This window comes from Sinohyriopsis cumingii, chromosome 16, assembly GCF_028554795.1.
Source record: "Sinohyriopsis cumingii isolate HCF-2022 chromosome 16, ASM2855479v2, whole genome shotgun sequence".
NCBI classification, from domain to species: domain Eukaryota; kingdom Metazoa; phylum Mollusca; class Bivalvia; order Unionida; family Unionidae; genus Sinohyriopsis; species Sinohyriopsis cumingii.
The window spans coordinates 69,397,471-69,423,505 of NC_142976.1; the positions used below are offsets into that span (position 1 = coordinate 69,397,471).

Below are 26,035 nucleotides of genomic sequence, written 5' to 3' on the forward strand. Positions count from 1 at the left end.
GTCCAAATATCAAAAAAGGGGTGGCAAGGGTCAGAGGAAATTCAGACTAGTTCCATATCAAATTTATCAAGGCAATTTTGGACAGAAAGATGTTTTATGATCTGATGTTGCAAGACAGTTTTGGACAGAATGGTGTTCTATGATTAGATATGGCAAGGCAGTTTAAGACAACAAGATGTTCTATGATCTGATATGGAAAGGCAATTTTGGACAGAAAGGTGTTCTATGATCAGATATGGCAAGGCTGTTTAAGACAACAAGATGTTCTATGATCTGATATGGCAAGGCAATTTTGGACAGAAAGGTGTTCTATGGTCTGATATGGCAAGGCAATTTTGGACAGAAAGGTGTTCTATGGTCTGATATGGCAAGACAATTATGGACAGAAAGATATTCTATGATTGTAAAGCTGGAAAACGTAATTAAAAGTTATTTATTCAGAATGTGCAGCGACGATAAACATCATGTTAAACTGAAAAGTTTGTAAAGTACGTGTAGACTTTATTTACCACTAGTACAGCTGCACAAATTTTAGTTCCAAACCCTCTGCAGCTCAATGGCTTGTTGCTATCTTTCAACTTGACGTTAAATCTTGGAAATTGTTTTTCCATTTCACACGATGACAGCAATCATATTTCCCACCATGAGTCATACTGGAATTGGCACCTGATGTCCAATAAGCATAATTGTTTTCCTTTTATACTTTTATTCACAATAAATCTGAACATTCCTTGTTATTTTTCCTGTCTTATTATTACTTTTCAAGAGGCTTATTTTCCCTTTCGTCTTAAACATGCATTGCTTTCTGGAAGCCCTTTTTAAAAAAATTCTATGATCAACTGTTTGATCATGCAGATGCTTTGCACGAACAAATAGGTGCAGTTTAAAGCATCTGATGTGCTGCTGTAAAGTTAGTCTGGTTCCCTGACAAACTTCACAACTTCTAAAATAAAACCCAGATCCAAATCAAACACGGATGAACAAATTTTCCAGATTTTTTGGCAATGATTAATTTACTGATGTTTTTGCTTTTATGCCATAAGTCCATATTTTAAGGGTAATTTTCGTAAGACTTCCTGCAAAATCATAAGAGTTGGCAGGTTTGTATAATCTGATATGGCAAGGCAGTTTATGACAAAAAATGTACAATCTGATATGACAAGGTAGAAACGTGTTCAATGATCTGATATGTCAAGGCAGTGTAATACAAATTGTTGGCTGCAATTATGATAGCTGTCCTATAAATCATTCAAAGTTACTTGGACTACAACTGGCACAACTGTTATAAAGAAGAACTTGAAAATTCTATGTTCCATATGGTTACTATAGAAGCCACACCACAGCTAGTGGAGCAAGCCTGTCACAAGTTTGATAGAGCATCTCTAATAAAACATTCCTCCCAAATCTGATAAAAAACTGCAGCTGTTCTGGGGAAGGTGAATGTGATACGGCATGTATAATAAGCATTCTAACAGTTTGATCAAAATGACTCAGCGATACAAGAAAATTTCAACACAGGTTTCCCACATGGTTATTAAGGAAGCCATACCACAGGACACAATTTTGACAAAGCATGTGTTATAAAATATGCCAAGTTTGACCAAAACTAGCCCAATCACTGTAAAGAGAAAGCCCAAAATAGGCTTTTCAGCTGGTTTGCTAAGTTATTATGTACTTTTGAGACAGTGACGTATATAAGGTGAAGTAGTTTGCATTTAAAACATGCAGAATGGAGAGAATGTTGGCGTACCTCTATGTGACATTAATGTAATGTGGATGATATTTCTTTGGATATTGTACTTTTGAAAATTGTACATGATTTAAACACACTGCTAACTAAAACGACTGCTCCCTTGTGCTAAAAAATCAGCCTGAATTAGTCTAATGTACACTATCTATAGCAGCTATTAAAATAGTGAAAATGAATTTTGCCAGACTAACAATACCAGCTTCTGAAAGTGCAATTAATGAATTACCAAATATATAAAATATAAAAAAAAAGCTATTGGATCTTTTTTATACAATTTACGTCTGAAGTTCAGGAAGTGAAAATGAAAAAGTGGAGCTAGCACTTTTCTGAAAGGTGCACATCTGGAGTAAGGCCAAGCTGTATACTCTATAACCCATATTACACCCATCAATCATACACCAAAATAAAGGGAATCAAAGGTTCTTTGAATTATACCTAAGATATACAAGGTCTTTTTTAAATAGCCAGTATAACCAGTGAGGAAAGCTGGGGAAATTCTTTTTCTTTAAAAACCTAACCCTATGCAAAATATGAAACTGTAGAGCGCCACCTAAGAAGGAAGCCACATGACTGCCAGGGGATACACCCCAAATACAATTTTGACTGTGCATGTGCTATGACATAATTAAAACTAAATTTGATTTAAATTTTATTTAAGTTTTCCATTTTGTATGCTATGGAAGCCATATCAATGCTAAAGCCATCTCTTAATTTTGGTTTGGTTGAGCATGTCTAGAAATATTCCTACCAAGTCTCATCTAAATTGTCACAGCAGTTTTTGAGAAATAGTTGCAAACAAAAATATTCGAGGTTGATCAATAACACTTGCTGAGTTATACCTTATGTTCACTTAGTCCCACACCTATGCAAGCCAAAACATTTTTTATTTTTTGAGCTTTTTGCTTTATTTATATATTGTCAGAAAATAACAAATTAACATCCAAATGTATATATAGATATATCCAGGCAAAAGGTGATACATTTATTATCTTCCTGGTGATGAAAAAGTGTAATCCATGTGGACAAAAAGAGTAATCCGAGCAGAAAAAGAGTAATCCACATATAACATGATAAAAATTAAATAAGCATATGTACAGAATGATTTATTTATCCCTCTGGACTTTTAATATCAATTACTGCTTCAAGTTTTCATATATAACACTTTGTGCTTTAAAAAGCAGCAGACTCACATATTGCATTTCAAAACACTTTATACCAGCTGAGACCATGAATGTTTTGCACACCAGTAAAGCACTAAGTGCTGGGTTATTACAGAGCCTGGATCTGAATTCAGTTTTATTTTTGTTAACAATACTGAATAATCTCTCACAGTCAGCATTAGAATGGTGAAGAACCAATATTCCTTTCATAACCTGACAAAGAAGAGGAAATTTATATCTTCCAGTTTTTGGGTCTTTAAGCTGGCAAATAAGATGAAAAAAATCAACTCTGTCCCCATGAAGTACATTGTCAGGTAGAGTGCCAACTTGATGCTTCAGGAGTTCTTCTAATTTATCAGCAGCCTTTCCTGCAGCATGGTACATCATAAGACAGAGACAACCTATTATGAACAATGACAGAGACATTTTTAGAAATATAGTATGCAACTCCTTTATGAATTCCAGTCATCACTGATGCAGCATCAGCTGAAAACCCAATACAGTCCTGCCAACTTATATTCATTCAAAGCATTATCAAGCAAATGAAAAAAATTGTTTTTTTCCCAGTGGAATCTCCTGTTAATTCTGGTAATGAAAGAAGACCACTCTGACGTTTCCCTTTTCGTTGTCAAAGTCTCTTACACAGACTGGGCACAACTTTTTGTAATCACAATCACTGCTCCTGTCTGTTGCAATACTAAAATGCCCAATTTTCATGGCTTCTGCAATTTTAAGTAAAGTATCTTCTGCTAAACACCCAACAATGTTAGATGATTTTGTTCTTGCACATGCATATTTTCTGAAACTTTGGAATCAGGAAATATCTATTTGAACAAAGAACCAATGTAGTCTTCTACCACTAGGGGTAGTCTGTGTTCTTTTAAGAACTCGGTACATAATGCCTCTGCATTTGTAATATTTGTGTTCACAATTTAGTTCTGCTGTAAAAAAAAAGAAGTTACCTTAGTCCTAGAGTTAGTAAAATGAGTGGGTTTCTTTATTTTACCACCATGACCAATATTAAAATCCTTTCCACACAGCCTGCAAGAGGCATAAAGCTGCCCTAGAATGGACCACTGTAATATGTAGTTCATGTATTCATCTCTGAATCGATTTTTCATCTTTTCTAATCCATCTGTGAAATTATTAGAAAAACATTTTTGCTCTAACACATGCATCAACTAGAATAAATCCGACTTGACTTTTAGCACCAAATACCTACAGACTGGTTCTGTACCAGATATCAATTTGAACAAAGAATCTGCAAGCAAAGATTACAAGTTAGAAAACCAGTCTGTTCTTTCCTAACTAAGCCATACAGCTGCTATAAATAGAAACTGAGGTCAAAAGTTTGGAAGTAGAACCAGCCTATTTCTTGGAAACTGGGCAACTGCTATAAATAGAACATATTACTGTTAGGAAAGTGCATGTAAGTCTACGGACAAGCGTACTCTAATGTCGTAGTTTTATAGTCTTTCTAGATCTGTGGGATTACTGAATGTTAATAAAAATGAGAAAACAAATTATTAATGGTTTTTTGGGGGGGGATATATAGAAAACACGTAATCCAAATACATTCATGCGTAAGGCGTAATTTTGTGAAAAAAAGCGTAATGATTATGCCAAAAGCGTAATGGTTGGAATGTATGAAAATGTCAGAGGAATCAAAGCCAACAGCATGTCCTTATATTTGATTTCCAGTTTGTTATAAGCAGGAACTCAAGAGGGAACAACTTAAGCCACCCTAAGGGAACTAGATCTGCACCCACATTTAGAGTTTCTAAAAGAGAGAGGTAAAGGTGAGCCAAAAACAAAGTCTTGCCCACAAGACCTGATTTATGGGAGAGAATCTGAGTATCCTGTCTGATGGGTTGTGACCCTTCCATTCACTGGTGAGGCCTCCCTTGATTGGTGAGGAAATTCATCCTCACATAGACAAAGTCCTGAGAAAGGATGAGACTGGATTTCTCAACACATGAGATTAGACATGTTGATGTTCGGTGTACACAGGTAAAGCAGCTGTGTAAGTTAAACATGTCTGGATTTAACATATGTTCCTACATATACATACTGAATATATCCAACATATTCAAAACATTAGACTCATGTGTGTCTGATTCATATATCCAAAACATGGACTTGAATCCTAAGAAGCAATACTTGTTAAAAGTGTAATTTGTATATATGAAGCATGTTTCAAACAGGTGACTTGGACATGCAAAATATATTGTGCTGGTTTATCCTTTGTATGTCATAAAAGCTTATAAGTATGCCCTACTTGTATTTGAGTTAGGTCCAGATCCTGGCATAATGACAATACTTGGAGGAGCTGACATGGAACTTGACATGGTCCCTGGTAGTCCTGTAGATCCAGCAGGGCAGATGATGATCTGTGGTCCACCTGAATTGGATGCAAGTGATGCCATGGTCACAGCTGATAGCACAGAACTTCCAGCTGAAAGGTATAAATGGACTGACTCAATTTCTGTTTTCCATAAAAGGTACATGGATTAACCCAAATGATACTTAATCTGTGGCACAAAGCCTAAAAACTGCCTGTTTTGCCTATGCATGACCAAAAACCCATACACTGTCACTAGAGCAACACATAAAATCATGGTGTAATTATAGGTTACTGCATTTGTATGGGAAAATATGAGTTTTTTTCCGGAATAATATTGCATGAACTTTGGGAGTGAAGTATTAATCCAAGAAAACAATTTCATATTTTCCCATACAAATGTAGTAACCTTTTTATTATATAATCATTTTCTTATTCTACCTAAGGCTTAATTATAACAAAATACACAATAAGAAACAAGGTAATTGAACTTATGCTGTATTCCAAAATAAATACACAACCAAAGATTCATCAATACACAATAACATTAGTGCGCATATAGCACTGCTCAATGACCTTTTAATAGTTAAAAAAAGAGTTGTCATTTTTGTCGACTTAAAATTGAAATTTAGAAACATATTGTGATTGAATGTGCACTGCAACAACTTTTCCAGTTGGTCTGGAATGGATGGATTGGGGGGATAGATTCTACTCGATTCTGCTGTTGATGGACTGGATTTATTAGCTGTGTCAATTCCACATGAAGTACATGTGATTTGAGCATGGAGGGATGTGTCTTTACTCAGCTGCATGTGTGTTTCTGTTCTGTCATAGAATGTTAGAAATCATAATGTGGGAAAACTATGAACTCTTTCACTTGAAATTATCAAAAACACACTATGGAATATCATGTTCATTTCATTTGAGTGTAGAAAGGAAGAATGTTACTACAGTTGGAAATGTAGTCAAATTACATTAATTAAATTTGAAGTGTTTAAACAAGTTTTAGAACCCATGACATAACTCAAGTAATTCAGATCTGTAGAACTAAGAAAGTACATTTTGAGCAAATTCAAGATGCAAAAATGTAAGTATATTTTTTTGCAATTCTTATTACCAGCTAAAGAAGACAAGCCTTGACACTTGCATGCTCTTTGCAGGGACCCCAGTTATGTTATGACCTTTATGGCATTTATCGCTAGCCTAAATCCAAAACATTGTATAAAAAAAGTTAATGTGGAAAATTTCAAAGCAACTGGTGTGTGACAGTCCATTCAGCCAGTGGAAATAAGAATTCTTCATCGTCTTGGGTCATTGACTCTGAAGCCCTTACTTTTCTATTCAAACTTTCAGCTGAATATGTTTCCACAAATTTAGTACTTTAACTTAAAAACTGTTCATCTCTGATAGATAAGTGATAGCCCTTGGCCTCAATATGCTTTCCATGCTAATTTGATATACCCCCAAGAGAACTGGTCATAGTCTGAACCATTCCATTTACAAAAATGTTATAAACATTTCTCCTCATAACTGTTTAAATGATCAAAATGGTTGTTTGCAATACTGTGTTATGGACATTGCAAATATCATGTTCAATCGTCTGCTTCTTTTAAAGTTTTATTTGTGACTCAGTAAACTCATCCAGATTGTTCACTTTAACATATCTTCTTTCAAACAGACTGAACTGCTTCTTTAGTTCATCCACAAATTTAATAAACTAAAACATTAATGGAGACAAAAATGAGCAATAGTAGTTTTCATCATTTTAAGAGACTGATGGTTAGTAAAGGTATCAGTTGCCACTGGATAGCATTAATGTATGCTATCATTCAAATTTTTTTTTGAAAACTGAACAATATCCAATTTCTCCTGGTGCTAATCAGATAAATCCCTGAGATTAACCCTTTAGCTACTAGAGCTGTTGTGCAGTTTCACTACTGCTGAGTGCTATCATATCAGTTACCGAGACTACTGAGGCTGGTTGCTAGGCTGAGCATCATCAACACAGACTACAGAAACTGACAATGAAAACATGGCTACATTTATATTCATTATTTCATTATTTTTTGCTGGATTTCAGTGAAATAAAAAACAGCTTACCTTGTATAGTGTCTGTTATTCATATATTTCCACTTAATATACTCCTACATCCCATCATACAAGAAATCCCAGTCATGTAAACTGTTTTGAATCCCACAAAATAAACCCAATATTTACATATGTACATATAAAAACATGAATGAAATCGACACTCCAATTACAAAGTTGAGAGAGGTACCTCTCAAAACAGTCACTATCCACACATAAATGATGATGTATATTCCAAGATGAGCCCACATCTCCGTGATGCTGATTTCATACCATTTCAGGCTTGCTTTTGGTCCCCCATTTTCTTGGCAAAATCGTTTGTTTCTTTCACAAGCTTTTCCACCAGACATTCATGAAAAAACCTGAGAAAAAACTTTCTCACTGCTTAGTGGTCCAAGCTCAATTGTTGAACCAACATGAGAATCAAAATCACTGATCTCGAACACAGCAAGGTCATAGCTCTATTGTGCAAGTGGGACTATGTCTGCCTTGTCATCCGATTAAAAATCACTTGCATCTGGTGTTGAAATGGGACTAACATCAATATCTGATCCATTTTCTATGAATGAAAAATTAAAACTCTTTGATATTGCTTGCACTGAACCCTTTAAAGTTGCTCATATCTGAATCGGAATCCATCTTAGTTTATCTCAACTACACGTGTTTCGTAAAGTGCAGAAAACCCAAGACAGCGTGTCTAAAATTGACCTCTCAGCTTTCAAACTTGTATCAAAATGCTGAGTAAACAGTCCTCTCATTGGTTATGGCAATCAAAAGTATGTAAACTTCTGTACTTTCAACCAATCAACATAGCGGTCACGTCTGCATAGATGCAACACTGGGGTTTCAAGTACTGCTGAACTATACACAAATAAGCGACACTGGGGTAGCAAACTAGGTGTATTGACACTGCATATATGCATCAGTGGGGTTCAGGAACTATTTACAGATGACGTTTAGATGTGGCAGTCATAGCTAAATGGTTAAATTGCTTCCCTAAGGGGTTAGAACATATACAAACTTTACAAATCACGTCAAAACAAGGCTGTATAAATCTGTACTGGTTTTGTTAGATTTATAAGGTTTGCCAAGACTGCTAGTTTCCTTTGACCTTTCATATTTTGTTTTAGATATTCTGACATTTATGTTTGGGGTGAGGTCAGAGTTCACTGCCTATCAAAAAGCTGGAATTCTGCAAATGCATGTCAGCGATTTCTCTTCTAAGTAAATGTGACTACAATATTTGTTATGTCTTTAATTCATTGACAGATGATACATAACTATGTTGATGAAATATGACCTGATTTTCTACATTTATTGCAAGACACCTGACAACCCAACTCTAACTGCCTACACATCTGTGACAGCTTAGGTCCAATAGCCATGATGCCAGCAAAAAAAAACTTTCAAATGTAACGGTACAATTTTTTAAAAAATTTATGAAAGTCATGTGGGTTTTTTTACAAATGAAATGACATCATTTTCAAGATATTTATTGTGAGAATCGACCACCAGACAAGCGATTTCTGCATGATGAATCTGTCAGCGAATAAAAGACGTGATAAATACTAACAATTTCTATCTTTTTTCAACACCACATGGCTATGAATTATACCAAAAGGCAATGAGCTTTGAAATCACACCCAAAAATAAACATTAGAGTATCTCAAATGGGCTTTGTACCTGTTGTGAAAATCCACGAGGCTATACATGTACTGTTATAATATGAGATCTTCTCACCCGACTTCCACTGTAGCACAATTGGTACTGTGTTAGAATGTCTGTCTGTGGAGTTACAATACATAACGACCAGTGTGAATGAGGTCCATGCCTTTTTCTCTTATCTTGCTAGTTGTTTTTTTTTTGTGCCATAAGAGGTTGCTCTAAATATTGTTTACTGAGTCAACTTTTCTTACAGTTAATTTCTGGAGAATTAGCCATTTTTAAAATATTTTCAAGTAATCATGGTGGTATTCTAAAGCAATATTTGCCTTTATGAACTTTGAATGATTGTGATATTTAAGAAATAAAAGTGTTGTTAATTTAGATACGAGTCTGACATTGTTTTGTGGGAAGGACTAGTGAAGATTCAACAAGGCTGGTAAATTTCTCAAGCAGGACTAATAAATTTCTCAATCTACCACCAGTTTTTCTGGCTCTAAGGAAATTTCTTTTAAATTCTAGGCCTGATGTACGTGCTGTGATAACAAGATTATATCATACACTGCGTTCAATTACAAGACCTATGAGCAATAACTCTAAATTGCTGAAATATAATTTGTCAATACATGTATTTTAAATAACATGTATAAAATTTTGTGGCGATCAAATTAAAACTGAAACTAGTCGCATTCATAAGATCATGTTATAAACTGCATCATACTCCAAATCAAAATTGGCAGTAACAAAACTTGCAGGAGCATAGTGATTTGTAGATATACAGTGATTGCTAGTATGGACCGTAACATGTAAAAAAGCATAATGGCAATCCACTGAACTCTAAGGTTAGTTTAATTCCACGATCATCTGCAAGACAAAAAGGGTAATAACAAAAATTGTGGGAGTAAAGTGTGCTATACACTGCATTCAACTGCAAGTTATGAGAAGGCAAAAACTCGTACAATTTGTCAGCAAAGTGATTTGTTGCTATGCACAATATTTACAGAGTTTTGTGGCAATCTATCAAAAATTGTTGGACTTGATGCATTAACAAGTGCAGGACAGAAGGACAAATGTACACAAAGATTCCTAATTACCCCAGCATTGAGGGTATAAAATGGTTTTAAAATTATGGAAAATTTAAAAAGTTGTTATGGCAGCATGACACTTTTTAAATGTCAGCTATATATGAAAGCAAACACATGTAGCAAATTAAATCTATATAATGTGCTTTTGGCTTCATTATACCAACAAGGAAATCCAAAAAGTTCAAAAATGTTTAAAAAGATAAAATATTTAAAAAAATGAAAAATTATTTACTGGCCTGGAACTTTCAACAGGCCATCTTAATTTAGATACAAATATGCTGGCAAAATTTCATGAGTTAACACTGAGTGATTTCTGCATGATCTTGCAATGGAGGAACATGCAGGAGATTGATAAAATGACACAATTAAGAAGGTCATGCAAAAAGATTTAAAATGGTTAAAAGCAAGGCCATTCCAAAGAAAAATGAAGGTAACATTAATAAATAGCGACTGTATTGAAATACGACATTCCATAAGTGGACTGCATTTGTAGTGTTACACTAAAAATGGCTAAGTAACTGACCCATGACCAGTGCTTCAGAAATCACTTACTTGTCTCATGCTTGGGTATTATGGAGGGGTTACCATGGGGCTGACCATTAAACATTGCACCATTAAAACTGTTCTGAATATTGCCCAGGCTGTTGTTGGCATCCTGTAATGATCCTGGCACAAGACCGTTATACTGCTGTAATAAACCAACACCAGACTGCTGAGCTTGTTGCTGTTGTTGTTGCTGATGGAATGATGGTGGTGATGCTACAGTTGGCTGAATCTGCACAAGTGGTGATCCCATCTGATATCCTGGCATCTGCATTGGCTGATGCTGTTGTAACTGCTGTTGTTCTTGCTGCTGCTGCTGTTGCTGCAGCTGTTCAACATGGCTCTGGAATTGTTGCTGTTGCATCTGTGCTTGTTGATGTATCTGCTGTTGTGTATTCATATGATGCTGCAGATGTTGCATGTGTTGTTGCTGTTGCTGTACATGTTGCTGCTGAAAATGCTGCACATGCTGTATCTGCTCTGGATGTTGTTGCAGTTGTACTGACTGTTGTCCACCATTTGTCATTGCCTGTGAGATACAGATAAGACAACTGTTTAGTTAAATTGAATCTTTAATTTAGATTTGTGATTTTCTTTTTCAACCCAAATTGTATCTCAAACAAGCTGTTTGCTCTTAAACAATAATTCCCTCAGTGAAAGAACATTTGTAGTGTTGACAATATACAGGCAGGTAAAAAAGAAAATCAGTCACTTGAGTCTGAAAATTAGCTCAAAATTACCAAATTCTGGAATGGCCGACTTACTCTCCATGAAATAATTTTCCCAAGGGTAGTTGAAACAGGGTCCAAGATATTATTGAAGAATGATGAATAAAAAGCTAAAATACAAAAATCAACCACCATGAAAATTAGTTGCATTGACCTAGTTTAGTATGGCTGAGTTACACTCCCTCTGATGCCTCCAAATAGCAAGTTTCATGAGTGTAGGTGAAGTAGGGGCCAAGATATTGTGGGTGTAACAAATGTATTGCTAAAAATACAAAAGATTACTGCACAAGGCCCAATAAGATGTGAACCTGTGTAAAGTTTCATACATGCTGGCATAATTGAGTCTAGTATATTTTGGGTCAAGTGAACATAAGCCTGAAAATAGAAGCTGATTTAGTATTTAGTATTATTTAGTATTTAGTATTAGGTAAAACTGAATCCAAAATATTTTGGGTTTTAAGGAACAAACAGCTGAAAATTCCACGACAAATTAGTATGCAAATTTCAACACAGTGACCTAGTTTTCATCCTGCTATGTCTACATAACAATTTTCTTGACAGAAGGTGAAATATAATCCAAGATATTTAGAGTGTAACAAAGAGAAAATGTACAGATCACTCAAGTACAAATCACTCAAACATGATCACGAGAAAACAGTGACTTAGTTTTTATGTAGTAGCATTTCTTTCATCCAGGTGTATAGACAAAACAAACCTATTTAATATCATAACTAGGTGAAACAGGGTCCAAGGTATTGAGAGTGCAATGAACAAACAGCTGACAATACAAATGTGACTAAAGAATGAAAATTAGGTCAAAGTTATGTACTTTATCGTGGTATGGCTTAGTTACTCTGACATGCATCACATACTAAAGTTACTAGATATAGGTGAAATAGGGGCTGAGATATTGATGATATTATGAAGTATCAATACAGTAACAGATGAACAAAGAAATGAATGAATGAAAACACCAATGAACACCAAACACTCTTATCCTTCCAACTTCATTGATGAGAGGATAATAAATAAATTTTAAACAAGGATACAAGGGTTCCACAGAATCATCCATGCCAACCCAGTGAGAGGTACAAGCATAATTATTGCTATTATAAGTGGCAAAATAGCAAAATTTGGGCATAAAAAGTGTGATCTATAAATTACATGCCAGAATTGCATCATGTATGAAACAGATACATTTATTGTTGCTACTAACCTAAACTCCATATGGCTTAAAACCAGAATATAAATACAAAATATACTGAAAAATTATTTATATTCAGCACTCACATTACCTAGTCTATGTGTGTAACTTTTTTGCCGAATGATCATGAACTGGAATTCTGCAGTGAGCATGATCACGTGCTCAAAGTGCTGTATTACACTACTTTCATAGTCTTCTTTTAAAGTTTGTAAAGTGATGTCATTTTTTCTGATCTATTTTTAATTTTGACAAGATCTATCTGCTCTAACATTTTCCGTCATATAACATCCACAACTCACACCATAAAGCATTTCACTAAACATCTGGAACCATTTTTGTTTAAAAATATAGACTGGTCTGATGACTAGCAAGCATATCAATATAATACATCTGTAAGGCAAAGTTCATATTTGAAGAACCCTATATGTTTTCTTGGAAATGAGCCATATACAGTTGCTATAAATGGCAAATAAGGAAATACTCTTACATTATTCTTACACAGCAGTCATCTTTTTAAGAATATTCTCAAATTTATGCATAGAATTAGATAGGATAACAAATATAAGAAAAAGAACTTTTTATTACTTTATCTTTTGATATTTTAATGAACCAAAAAAGCGTTAATCCATACACAGGCCAATGTAAAACATAATTTGGTGGGAAAAAAGTGTAAAGGTTATGCCTAAAGCGTAATGGTTGGTATGTATGCAGAATGCATCTTCTTATTTTTCTGCTTATGCAGGCAGGACCAGAACTCCTAGCAGAGACTTCAGACATAACAATATTATCCTAAAGTTTCTGATCAATACAACAACTCATGTAGAAGTCATATGACTTAAAAAGTTTCACACAACAGACATTAACTTTGTTTACGTCACCACTGCCAAAGCTGCTACTGCAAGAAAAGTGATGTATATGTCACACCATTCACATATAAGCTGACTTTACTATATCATTTAAAAAGCACATGGAAAGCTTGATTATGATAAGTCACACTAATGACGATTTTTCAGTTCCTGTGTAAAATCTGGTTCAAATTAGGTCCTATGAACATTTACGCATATGTTTAAGTCACAAAGTTTATTTCTATACCATTTTGATTAGTGTGGCGATCATTCAACAGACCATCTCTGGAACTATTAACTTCAATCTGAGGTGACTGGAAAGGACTTTGCATAGAGTAATTCAAGTTTATTTCATGTCACTGAAAGAGTGGTAGTGCCTGTCATCTTGCTATTTCCTGAATTTAACTGCTGAGTACTGATACCATCTCTGATATTCCTGAGAAAATACAACATACCACTTATTTAATCACACTATTTTCTTATGTTTTAATTAACACATTCTCATAACGCATGAAAAAATTCACTGTCATGGCCTTGGCCAGAAACCTGATATCACAGAGAGAAGGTCAGTGAACTCTGTCATTACCACCATTCATGCTGAAGTAGTCATAAAAAGACTGGCCGTCATGCTGGCCACGTCATTTTCATTTAAGATCAGCCTGACATGATAAAAAGTCTTCTGGTGAAAAATCCATGTCGCTTTTGTTGTCCAATTTAGAAAGCTAGCAATAAAAAGATCTGGTTGCTGTGTTGCCAGTCAGACTGGCAGCAGTTTAATTTAGTTCCATGTAGATATACATATTTTAGTGAAAACCCCATGATGACACAACAATTCATTTAATGGACTAGTGATATGTAGTTTCTTGGTTGGGGTAAACCAATTTATATTATTCAATAATTGCCTGTTGCTACTGTATAGCTCACCCTCTCTGGGACAGAACTTACATTCTTGTACATGTAATAAGAATTCATTCTCCCATAGGGTGACTTCTAGAAATATCTGGAAGTTACACTAACAAAACACAGATCTTGCCAGTTTCCCCATGCTGCAGGTCCTTGACTAGTAGTTTTCATTTTTTATTAAAGGATGCAACTACCTATGGAACATTAGAACATGGTGGAAGGAGGAAATTCAAGTGACATATTAAATATTACATTGTTCAAATTAGTTTTATCCCTCCCCACACGCATTTTAATATCAGTATTATATTACCTATCACCACTGTGTAGCTGAATTTGCCAGTTTTGAGGAAGGGTGATGGCCAAAACAAACTTGGTATAAAAAAAAAACAAGGAAATACTCACACCTGTGTCATGAATGCCCAGTACTGTAAGATGGAATCCACTTGGGTCACTGTCTTTGCCATGACTATGGGCCACAGAGAAAATATGCCCTTGTACTGGTACACCAAATAACAAAACAGGTGGAAAAAAAGTAGTGTGAAAGCACCAAAACATGGCCTTCATTACATCCTCCAAAGAGGAATGAATTAGGCCAATGAAAGACCAACGGCTTTACAGGCTTCAATCTTCATGAAAGAAAGACCCCTCTCAGTAATGTATTGATAAGCTCTCTTGACTGTTATAACAAGCTACCAAGAAATAGTCAATGTTGAAAAATCATCAAGTCCTTTCAGGTAAGTAAAAGACACAACCAACAGCTGAATGGAATTACAAAGAACAAAATGGGTATAAGAGTTATCTTGATCTCCCCAGCACAGATATGACTCAGACTGGAAATCAATATAGTGAATGAGGCATTTGAAGGAAGCTGGATTTTTTGCTAAGAAACCTGCTTGGCAAAGGAAATAAACTGGCTCATAATTGCCATTAAATCACAGACAACCTTTTCTATAGACAGGGTATGAAGATCGCTACTTCATCTTTCTGGAAGTCACTCCATGGAAGGATGAATTCTTATAAATTAATACAGATGAGGGTAATTTTCATCTTTTCATTCTGGAAAGGGTAAGTTATACAACTGCAACAGATAAAATATTACTGATAGATTTTCAAGATCACCACCATGGCAGCCATATTGGATGTCTGTTGGAAACGATTTTATTTAGGACCAACATGGGTTCACAAGTCCTTCAGTAAAATCTCAACGTCAATATGACCATCAATATTCTGTAAAACCTCAACGTCCATATGACCATCAATATTCAGTACAACCTCAGCATCAATATGACCATCAATATTCAGTAAAACCTCGTCAATATGACCATCAATATTCAGTAAAACCTCAATGTCCATATGACCATCAATATTCAGTACAACCTCAATATCAATATGACCATCAATATCCAGTAAAACCTCAACATCCATATAACCATCAATATTCAGTAAAACCTCAACGTCAATATGACCATCAATATTCAGTAAAACCTCAACGTCAATACGACCATCAATATTCAGTAAAACCTCAACGTCAATATGACCATCAATATTCACTAAAACCTTAATGTCCAAATGACCATCAATACTGCAAAAAAAGTCAAAAGCCTGCAAGAACAAGTGTTAACTAATTCCTAAAAAAAGCCATTTTTAATGGTTTCTGCATGTAAACTGTTAACTTCAATACTATTATTTACCTGCATCAAACATTGCTGAATGCCATGTTGATCACTCATTCCATCCTTGGGACTATTTACTATACTCTGTGGCGAGTGGAATGGACTGGGCAAAGGAGTTTGTGAATTGTGTGGTATGTCATTGGAGGAGGCCGGTGAAGGATGTTCATGAGATGGTGGATTAAAATAATCATGATTTGGGCTGTCATTGGACTGCACCTGGCTGGAAAAACTGCTTTTCCTGCTGTGATGGGAATGAACATGGCTCTCATCCATCGGTGTTGGTGGGCTATCTATTCTGCTTATGGCTGAAATGGATCCTGGAGGAAGCTGGAACATTGCATCCGAGTTCTGCGAATTTTGGATCTGCTGATTCAACTCCAGTGCTTCTATTTTAGAAGAAAAGAAATCTGAGTACAAGGATTGAAGATCAATTTTTTTCTAAATCCTGTATTAAAATGGATTTCTCAAACAAAACTTTATTTCTTTAAAAGACAGCAAGACAAAAAAGAAATTCTGTATGTCTTTGAATGGCAATAAAAGTGTACATTCTTTGGTTGTCAGAAAACATAATAAATTACTTCATTTGGTGGCAAAAACACAAACAGCTGAGAAAAAAATAGGCCCAGCAACAACATTAGTAAGTATGATAATGTGCTAACCACAAAGTTATAAGGGCATCTTTTTTATCTTTATAAGTTGCGTAATAAATAAAACAATCCCAGATATTTCTTGCCTTGTTGATGTAGAAAATGCAATACATGAATCAGAACCAGGAATGTTTGTACTGTCCAACAAAACGAACATGTTAGTAATCTTTCACTTTTCTCAGACGTATAAAGTAATGGACATGAAAATCAACACTACAAACTCAAAATTCATCACCATGTAAAAATAAAAAAAATGAAAGTATATTATACACTATTTATGGGATCCTATAAATGTCACTATCAGAATCTTGGTCATATATTTGTTTAGAGGGAGCTTTATCATCAATATGTATTAAACAGTCGGACTGTGCAGTTTGTATATTCTCATTTCAGGCTGGTCAGAAATCAACAGGTGCAGCATGCTCACAGAGAATGGTCACTTGCAGAAAACAAGAACCTTCAATTAAATGAATATGGAACTCAACAGTGGAACTAAACATATGAAAAATTTGTGATCAGAGGAGTTATTAAACAAAGCAGATGCTGCCTTACAAGCTTGGACTTTTGTTATCAATCGGAATATCACTAAGGAAAAGTCACTTGTGAATTAGATCTGAGATTCCAAAGTGGCAAATGTACATCAAATCAAACCTTGTATTGCATAAAACACAAAAGTGCTTATACCGAAGTGCTGTGGTATTGCAGGTCTTAAAGTCTGTGATTGGTTAATAAGTAAATGAAAAACACTGACCTTCAAGATACTATATATCACTTCTCTAGATTAAAATGCGTTTAGACCGCTCCGGTGGCCTAGTGGTTAGAGTGTCTGCCTCGGAAGCGGGAGGTCGTGGGTTTAAACCCAAGCAGAGTCATACCAAAGGCTTACAAAAATGGTACTAACAGCTGCCTCGCTATGTGCTCAGCATTAAGAGATTATTGTTAGGACTGGTCGGCCTGGTGTCAGGATAATGTGACTGGGTGGGACATCATGCTAAATGTCTGCAGCATGATGCCCCAGTGCTAGACATCACTATAATCTGCCACACTGCTGACATCATAGCGATATGACTGAAAAACTGTTAAAGCTGCATCAAAAATCCTAATTGCACGCAAAATGCATTTAATTTCCAGTTCAAATCAGATGACTGCAGGAAAGCATAGAAAAACAGGCACCATGTAGATTCCAAGGTACAAAAGGGGAGTTACTCTGATATTACATAATACTGAAAAAAATATTTTAATGATGGCATATACAGGTCCAAATGCTGAAAACTTAATGTACATGTTGCACACAAGTGTAAATAAGCATGAAAAATAGATGCTACTTCCATAGAGCTCATTTTGCCATCTGTTCTTTCCTACAGATACTTGTCAGAGAGAATTAACCCTTTACCTCATAGAGCATAGTGACAAAGTGCAGCTCACTATAAACAGAACACATGTTACAAAGTCGACCACATACGCATAGCCTGCCTGTGAACTGTTAAGCAATGCAGTGTATGTTACGTTTAACAACAATTTTAACCATTTTACATTTTTGGTACACATGTATTATATGTGGAACAATTTAAGAGTAAAGTCTGATTGTTATAGCTGTGTAATTCTATATCACTAAAGAATCTGTTATGTGCCTTAAAATCTGGAGAGAACTCGTTAACCGTCATGTCAGTGAGGCCGTGTGACCAACCGTAGGCGTAGCTGCCATTTCTCATACTCGAAATTTACAAGGTTTTCGTCTGTGTCTACATCACTAAGTCATCTGAATTTGATAATTTATAAAAACTAATTGCTGCCTGCATCAATATCAGAGCCTTTACCTAGGTTATTGAATCTTTCATAGTTGTGATTCTAATCGTGAAAACTTCATAAGTACTGAATGAAATCCGCGACTGCCATTTTGGAGAGTGGAGATTACGACCCAGTTACTTTAAATAGCAGATATTGACCAGTACATAAACAGTGACCACGTGATCTGACGTAATTGTCATTCGCAGAAATGAATGTAGTATCTAATAAGGGGTTTTCCCCGAAGGTGGCACTATGAAAACCGGCTTAAAATGGCTGATGTTTATAGCCGACGTCAAAAGGTGCTTCCATGGGACTTTTGTAGAGGCGTCAAAAGGTGCTTCGATGCGACTTTTGTAGAGGCATCCAAAGATGGTTGTATGAGGTAAAGGGTTAAAGAAAATGCATCTGTAACTACCGTTGATGAGGGAGTAGTGTCAGGATTGTCACAGAGAACTGATCACTATCATGAGCATGAGAGTACATGTCGACCTCAGACAGTTTAAACAACTCCCAGAATTCCAATGAAAAATAATAAATTGTGAAGAATATAGTTTTAAAGTGAACATTTGTCAACTGCAAAGGCCACCAGAAAACAACAACTGTCCATACTTCACATTTTGAGCCTTATTTGTTACCACTGATTCAATTTCATCATTCTTGACAAACACAGTAATCATGTTTTCTAACTCTTGCATAACATCACTGAACATTATTAGATGACAAAATAGTTAACTGATTTGTTACAGTGATAATGATTTTAAGAAGATGTAGATTCTATTTGATAACATCCCCATTATGACCATTATTTGAAAACTACATTCATGTTGCATTTTTGAAATTGTGTACTTATCAGCAATCCTGACATTTTTCCAAAATCAACTGATGATGCAGAACTAGTAACGTATGATCATGCAGTGCATATAAGATAAGTACATGATAAGTGGCTATGTGCCAAAAAATACAGAAAACTTTAAATAATGTAATACAATAAAATCAACACTCAACAATATTGTACAAATCTACCATAGAGCCAAGACAAAATACAAAAACAAGTTGTTCAGACTTTCATAAGCATTACAGTAGTAATTACCTGAGGCTGTGAGTCTTTCATTTTTCTTCTTATTTTCTCGTTTTTTTACAGTTCATTTTTTTTAATTAAGTAAACAATTAGAGATTTATTTGATCAATAAATGTTGATAATAAAACAAAGAAGTTCATAGTGCTTTTTTCCATGATTGTATATTTCAAGATAATGAATCGGTTTAAAGTTTGGGGAAAGTTTCCACTTGTGTGACTGAGTATAGCAACACAAGTCAGATGGACTTACAGTTTGTCATAGTTCAAGTAAGAATGTATTACAAAAGAATCATAATAGTGTTGCAGGAATTTGTCTAAGGTGAAGGAAACTAACAATTATTAATTCCTATTCCTATTACTGTTCTTATTTTCTTTGCAGTCTTCAGAAGTATTTAATGTTGTGCTTAAATATAATTTGAGATGAATCATTTATGTGTTCCATCACATGATTTTCTAAATGCATCAATTGGTGATCAAGACTAAGTCATGGTGTGTTCCATCACATGGCTTTCTGAATGCATCAAATAGTGACCAAGACTAACTCGAAGTGTATTTTATCACATGGCTTTCTGACTGCATCACATGGTGACAAATGTTATGTATACTGATATTGTTTAATTTTTGTACTTGATTGTATATTATACTTTAAGATAATGATGTTATAAATAGGTTGTTTACTTGGATTTTAATTCTGACCAGCACTGGTAATGAATCTGTTTACAGTCTGGGATAATTTTTCATTGGTGTGACTAAACACTGCAACACCAGTCAGGTGGGGTTGTATTGCAACATAGATCAAATAGGAATATATTGCAACATAGGGTGGCCTAGTGGTTAGATCATCTGCCCTGGATGCACGAGGTCATGGGTTCGATCCCCAGCTGAGTTATACCAAAGACTTCTAAACAATGGTACTAACAGCTGCCTCGCTAGGCACTCAGCATTAAGAGGTTAGTGTTAGGATTGGTTGGCCTGGTGTCAGGATAACGTGACTGGGTGGGACATCATGCTACATGTCTGCGGCATGATGCCCCAGTGCCAGACATCACTTTAAACTGCCACACTGCAGACATAGTAGCGATATTACTGGAAAATTGTTAAAGCTACGTTAAAAATCTAAATCACACAGAAAGTCATGTGTTTTTTTTAATGAGGAAGAAGTTAATGATTTACTCGTATTCCTGTTCATATTTTCTTTCCAGTCTTCAGAAGTATTTATGTTGGGTTTAGATTTAACTTGAGAGGAATCATTTGCTTAAAATATTTATTGGAATTATAAAGTGCTCATGTAACTGTTTGGACTAAAAACCTTTTTGGGGATTACTGTGAATTCATTCAAAGGCATTCTGGTCAATGCCACTGTGAACCATCAACAGCTGGCACTTCATCACATTCAAGGCTATATATACATCAGCATATTAAGAATCTGGAATTCATGCAAAACACACCATTTTGTTAAAACCAATATTTAAATTTACAGTGACTTGCAATGTCTCTTGTCCTTTCCGTTTTCTGTAGAACATACAGTTTTGGGTTTGATAGACAGGCCATTTCTGCTGCCTACATGTGTCCTTGGGAAAGGTATTTAGGCAGTTAATGCAAGCAACCACACCCAACCATCACTTTTCTTCCCGTTTAATTTTTATGTAAACTCTTTCATCTCCATTTTCTGTTGCCTAACAAACATCAAGGACCTTGTGGTTGCTAAAAATAACAAATTTAAACACCAAAGAACAATGATCCAAGTGTGAAAACAAGGACCTCTTTCCTGACCAACAAATATATCCCATTCCGCAAAGTGATAAAAAAAAAATTAAATTAAGTATCAGTATTTTGTCCTAAATTCAGTTTTGTTGAGAACACTACATTAAAGCCTTGCCTGGAGCTACGAAGGAGAAGTTCCTCTTGACACCACCTTGTTGATCAGTTTCCATCGGCATTTCCTGTTTTACAGTCACCTCTGCACAAATACAAGGCAACATAGATCAGAGTTGTATTAAATTCAATTTATTTCATTTCACAGTACTTGATGTATATCATTTCATTATCAGATCATAACTTTTTATATTTCACATAGAACTGCTCTAGGCAAAAATTAAACACAGGACTGAGAGACACAAGCTTGAAATGCAAAATCTTTAAGAGATTATTATTTGGAAACAATGAAATCTCGTACACCAATAAAGAATTAATTGCTTCAAACACATGATCAAACTCAAAATATTAAAACACAATTTGGCCCCAACTGCCAGTATGCATATTTTATGGATTATCTAAGAACTAAAATGACCGTGACTTGGCCCAGTCACCATGCATATTATATGGATTATCAAAGCACTTAAATGATCATGATTTTGCCCATACTGCCAGCATATTTTATGGATCATCTAAGAAATTAAATTACTGGACTTGTGTCTGTAAAACTTGTATGCCCAAAACTGTTACGACCAGGATCTTCCTATCAAGCAAGTCATGTACTAGTGCATAGGAACGTACTTACCAAATAACAGTTATCTAATTTAAGTGGTTGATAGTGTAATCATGGTCACGAATTAACAAAGAATGGAAGAATGAACAGGAACAAATCATGATGATCCTTGCTGCACTTGCAGTGAGGACATATAAATGTCAACTTAACCAATATAGCGAGTCCATAAAACCTGAAGTTGCTTCAAACCAGTGAGCTAGGTAGTCTTTTAATTTTGAACACTTACTGATCATTCAGCAACATTCAGAAAATGGAATGAACTGCAACTCCCTTTCTCCCCATTTCAGAAAATAGAATGAACTGCAATTCCCTTTCTTCCCATTCAGAAAATGGAATGAACAGCAATTCCCTTTCTCCTCATCACATTCTCTCCTTCATAGCATATGCTATACAACTACTGAGTACAGGATTACTTCCAGCCTAACAAGTTTGTCAAAATATTAAGGAGTGAGATTAACAAAGATTCCTTTTAAACTATTTGCCAACAAAGATTCATTTTACACTATTTGCCAATATTTTCTTTTAAATGGAGGGTGGGCTTTTCATCGGATAAATATTGGTAAATGTGACATTATTCTAAAGAAAGCTCAGATCAAATAAAATGGCCACCCATATTTTGTACCATATTTTTGGGGCTCTATTTAATCTGCTTGAAAGAAACCCTTGAACATCCAACAATTTTTTTTATTTTGTAGCAAGTGAAAGTCGCTGGTAAATTCAGCTCCTTGTTGGGGATCATTTGTACATCCCTATAAACATTGTGTACAAAAGCAAATCACTTGACCTATGAATGGGAAATAGTACAATTTCTATTATTTGTACTTCACTAGCTACCAATCACTAGCACTAACTTGTTTTGCTGACATGGTAATGGATTACTAGTTACCAATCACTAGCACTAACTTGTTTTGCTGACATGGTAATGGATTACTAGCTACCAATCACTAGCACTAACTTGTTTTGCTGACATGGTAATGGATTACTAGCTACCAATCACTAGCACTAACTTGTTTTGCTGACATGGTAATGGATTACTAGTTACCAATCACTAGCACTAACTTGTTTTGCTGACATGGTAATGGATTACTAGTTACCAATCGCTAGCACTAACTTGTTTTGCTGACATGGTAATGGATTACTAGTTACCAATCACTAGCACTAACTTGTTTTGCTGACATGGTAATGGATTACTAGTTACCAATCACTAGCACTAACTTGTTTTGCTGACATGGTAATGGATTACTAGTTACCAATCACTAGCACTAACTTGTTTTGCTGACATGGTAATGGATTACTAGTTACCAATCACTAGCACTAACTTGTTTTGCTGACATGATAATGGATTACTAGTTACCAATCACTAGCACTAACTTGTTTTGCTGACATGGTAATGGATTACTAGTTACCAATCACTAGCACTAACTTGTTTTGCTGACATGGTAATGGATTACTAGTTACCAATCACTAGCACTAACTTGTTTTGCTGACATGGTAATGGATTACTAGTTACCAATCACTAGCACTAACTTGTTTTGCTGACATGGTAATGGATTACTAGTTACCAATCACTAGCACTAACTTGTTTTGCTGACATGGTAATGGATTACTAGTTACCAACCACTAGCACTAACTTGTTTTGCTGACATGGTAATGGATTACTAGTTACCAATCGCTAGCACTAACTTGTTTTGCCGACATGGTAATGGATTACTAGTTACCAATCGCTAGCACTAACTTGTTTTGCTGACATGGTAATGGATTACTAGTTACCAATCGCTAGCACTAACATGTTTTGCTGACATGGTAATGGATTACTAGTTACCAATCACTAGCACTAACTTGTTTTGCTGACATGGTAATGGATTACTAGTTACCAATCACTAGCACTAACTTGTTTTGCTGACATGGTAATGGATCACTAGTTAAACATGTTGAGTACCTAGGAAACTCAAAAATAATCTAAGCATGGGGAATAGCAACTTAAAAACATCTTCAATACAGTCTTTTTCAAACCAAAGAAGTGAGATTATTACATTATGATTAAAGCTGGTTGCTGCTGATTCTATTGATACAGAGTGTATGTTTTCTGTATGTTCTGCCAACATACAGCCTCCTTTATATAATCCAATGATGAGATCTTGAGATATGGCCAACGTATTAGTGATAAGCAGATATGTTTCAAGGAGTTTTTTTTTTAAAGGAGGTTCATCACACCTACTTCTAGAGGGTGAGGTGGGGACAATGTGGGGGACAATACAGAATGGACGCTGAGGGGTGACACATTATTATAAGGTATACGAATACCTAATTTAAGATGAGCATTTCATGACTTTATACTACTTCTTTTCCAACAAAATGTAAAAAGTATCCGCAGACACAATTTAGTCTGCTGAGCTGCTAAATATTCTTCTCTGCTTCTTATCACTAAACTTATTCAAAGCCTCTAAAAACAGGAAATGGTCTAAGTGATCCTCTTGTATCTGAATAGTCATCAGTTTCTTCACTGTTTCTGATGTTAAGAACAGTGTGAATTTTGTTTTCCCCTCTCAAAAACTACTGTTTGTTATAACAGAACCACTGTGAATTTAGTCAATTTAAACAAATTATGGAATTGGTCTTCATGATATTCAAACTCACTTTTCCAAGGTAACAGCTTTTGAAGAACAAAGGTTAACTTCTGCAACCATTTTCATTATCTTTCCATTGATACTTCCATCACCAACTGAGATACCCAATCTCAGTCACATCTGTGCTGGGGGATAATCAAGATATACTTCCTTGTCCATTTAGGGCATTCACGTTCTGTTTAGCGATTGCTAATGGAAGAAGGAAAGTTTGCAAAAGTTTTTTTTTTATCTCCCCATAAGGGTCTCTGCTGATATTTCAGCATCCACCATCTCCAGTGGATTGTGAGACCTCACATTCATTAGGATAAAAGCCCATGAGTTAAGAGCTATCCAGAAATGCAACCATACCGCAAGATGGCAGGCCTCTCACAACAAAGATCATTCAATTACCCAACTTCTCAAAACTAATGGAAGAAAGGTCACACAAATTATCTTCAGTTCCTGCAACTAGTTGTTCCCAATGCACTTTGTATTTATTTTTTTCCATTTTTTTCTTCTTAAAAACAAATGGTTTGTTAAATTAAGTCAGTTATCCATTTTGCAAGTGATCTCAGTCTAGCTATACTAAAGTATAATCAGTTTTGAATACAAGCATCTGTATAATTAAGATCTGCTGTGGTTTTTCACTTCGTTCAACACAGCATTGTGAATTTTATCCTATCTGTAACTTAGTAACTTTTCCAGTCAAGGATCATTAAATGTAACTCAAAGTACCTAATTTGTTTCCCATGAAGTATTTTAAATGTATTATGTACTTTGAGCTATATATACCGATGCTGACCCGAAAATTTATTGAGTCACAGATAGGGAAAAACGTGCGATGCTATGTGGAATTAAATTATAATAACTTCCAGTTTCATAAATATTAAAAGTATCACTGTATGTTATTTCAGATTACCAGCGAAAGGGAAATTGCATCATTAGTACTAAAATGCTTTTTTTGTTTGTTTTTTCTTTTTGGGGATGGGAAAGAGAGATACAGAGAGAAGGATGCATATGTATTCCATCACATTTTTCTTCTTGCACCTCATGATCAAAATAAAATATGGTCCAATATATAAGAGAGAGAGTGTGTGTATGATTTGGATTTTTAAAATAGATTTTAAAAAATTTCATTCATATCGCTATGTTGTCTGTAGTGTGGCAGTTTACAGTGATGTCTAGCACTTATATCCATATAGTCTCCAAGAATGGTCATTTTGCAATCTAATTTTCTTTGCAAGCAAAACGACCTCTCCATTCTCAACAAGTAAGATTTTGTTTAAAGTGCATGTACTCTTCCTGTACTTAGGTGGAAATTGTTTATGATCTTTGCTCATGCCAAATGTACTTTAAATTGCTGTCAGTTATGTCAGGAAGTTAAAAAATGTCACTGGCTGAGAAATTTATACTAATAACCACCTGGCATTTCCTTTCATTATATGGT

At 35.2% G+C, this 26,035-nt stretch overlaps 1 protein-coding gene across 5 annotated transcripts in view; it reads right to left on the reverse strand.

Moving 5' to 3' along the window:
* Positions 1–26,035, reverse strand: part of LOC149780733 (uncharacterized) — a 97,667-nt gene that overhangs the window by 22,002 nt on the left and 49,630 nt on the right. For all 5 annotated transcript variants that reach the window (XM_089937786.1, XM_089937785.1, XM_089937783.1 and 2 more), the window contains 4 exons: positions 21,374–21,454; positions 16,001–16,368; positions 10,639–11,158; positions 5,189–5,365 (listed from right to left, as the gene is read on the reverse strand). In XM_089937786.1, coding sequence (XP_089793912.1) covers positions 5,189–5,365; positions 10,639–11,158; positions 16,001–16,368; positions 21,374–21,454 — 1,146 coding nt within the window. The remainder of the gene's footprint in view (positions 1–5,188; positions 5,366–10,638; positions 11,159–16,000; positions 16,369–21,373; positions 21,455–26,035) is intronic.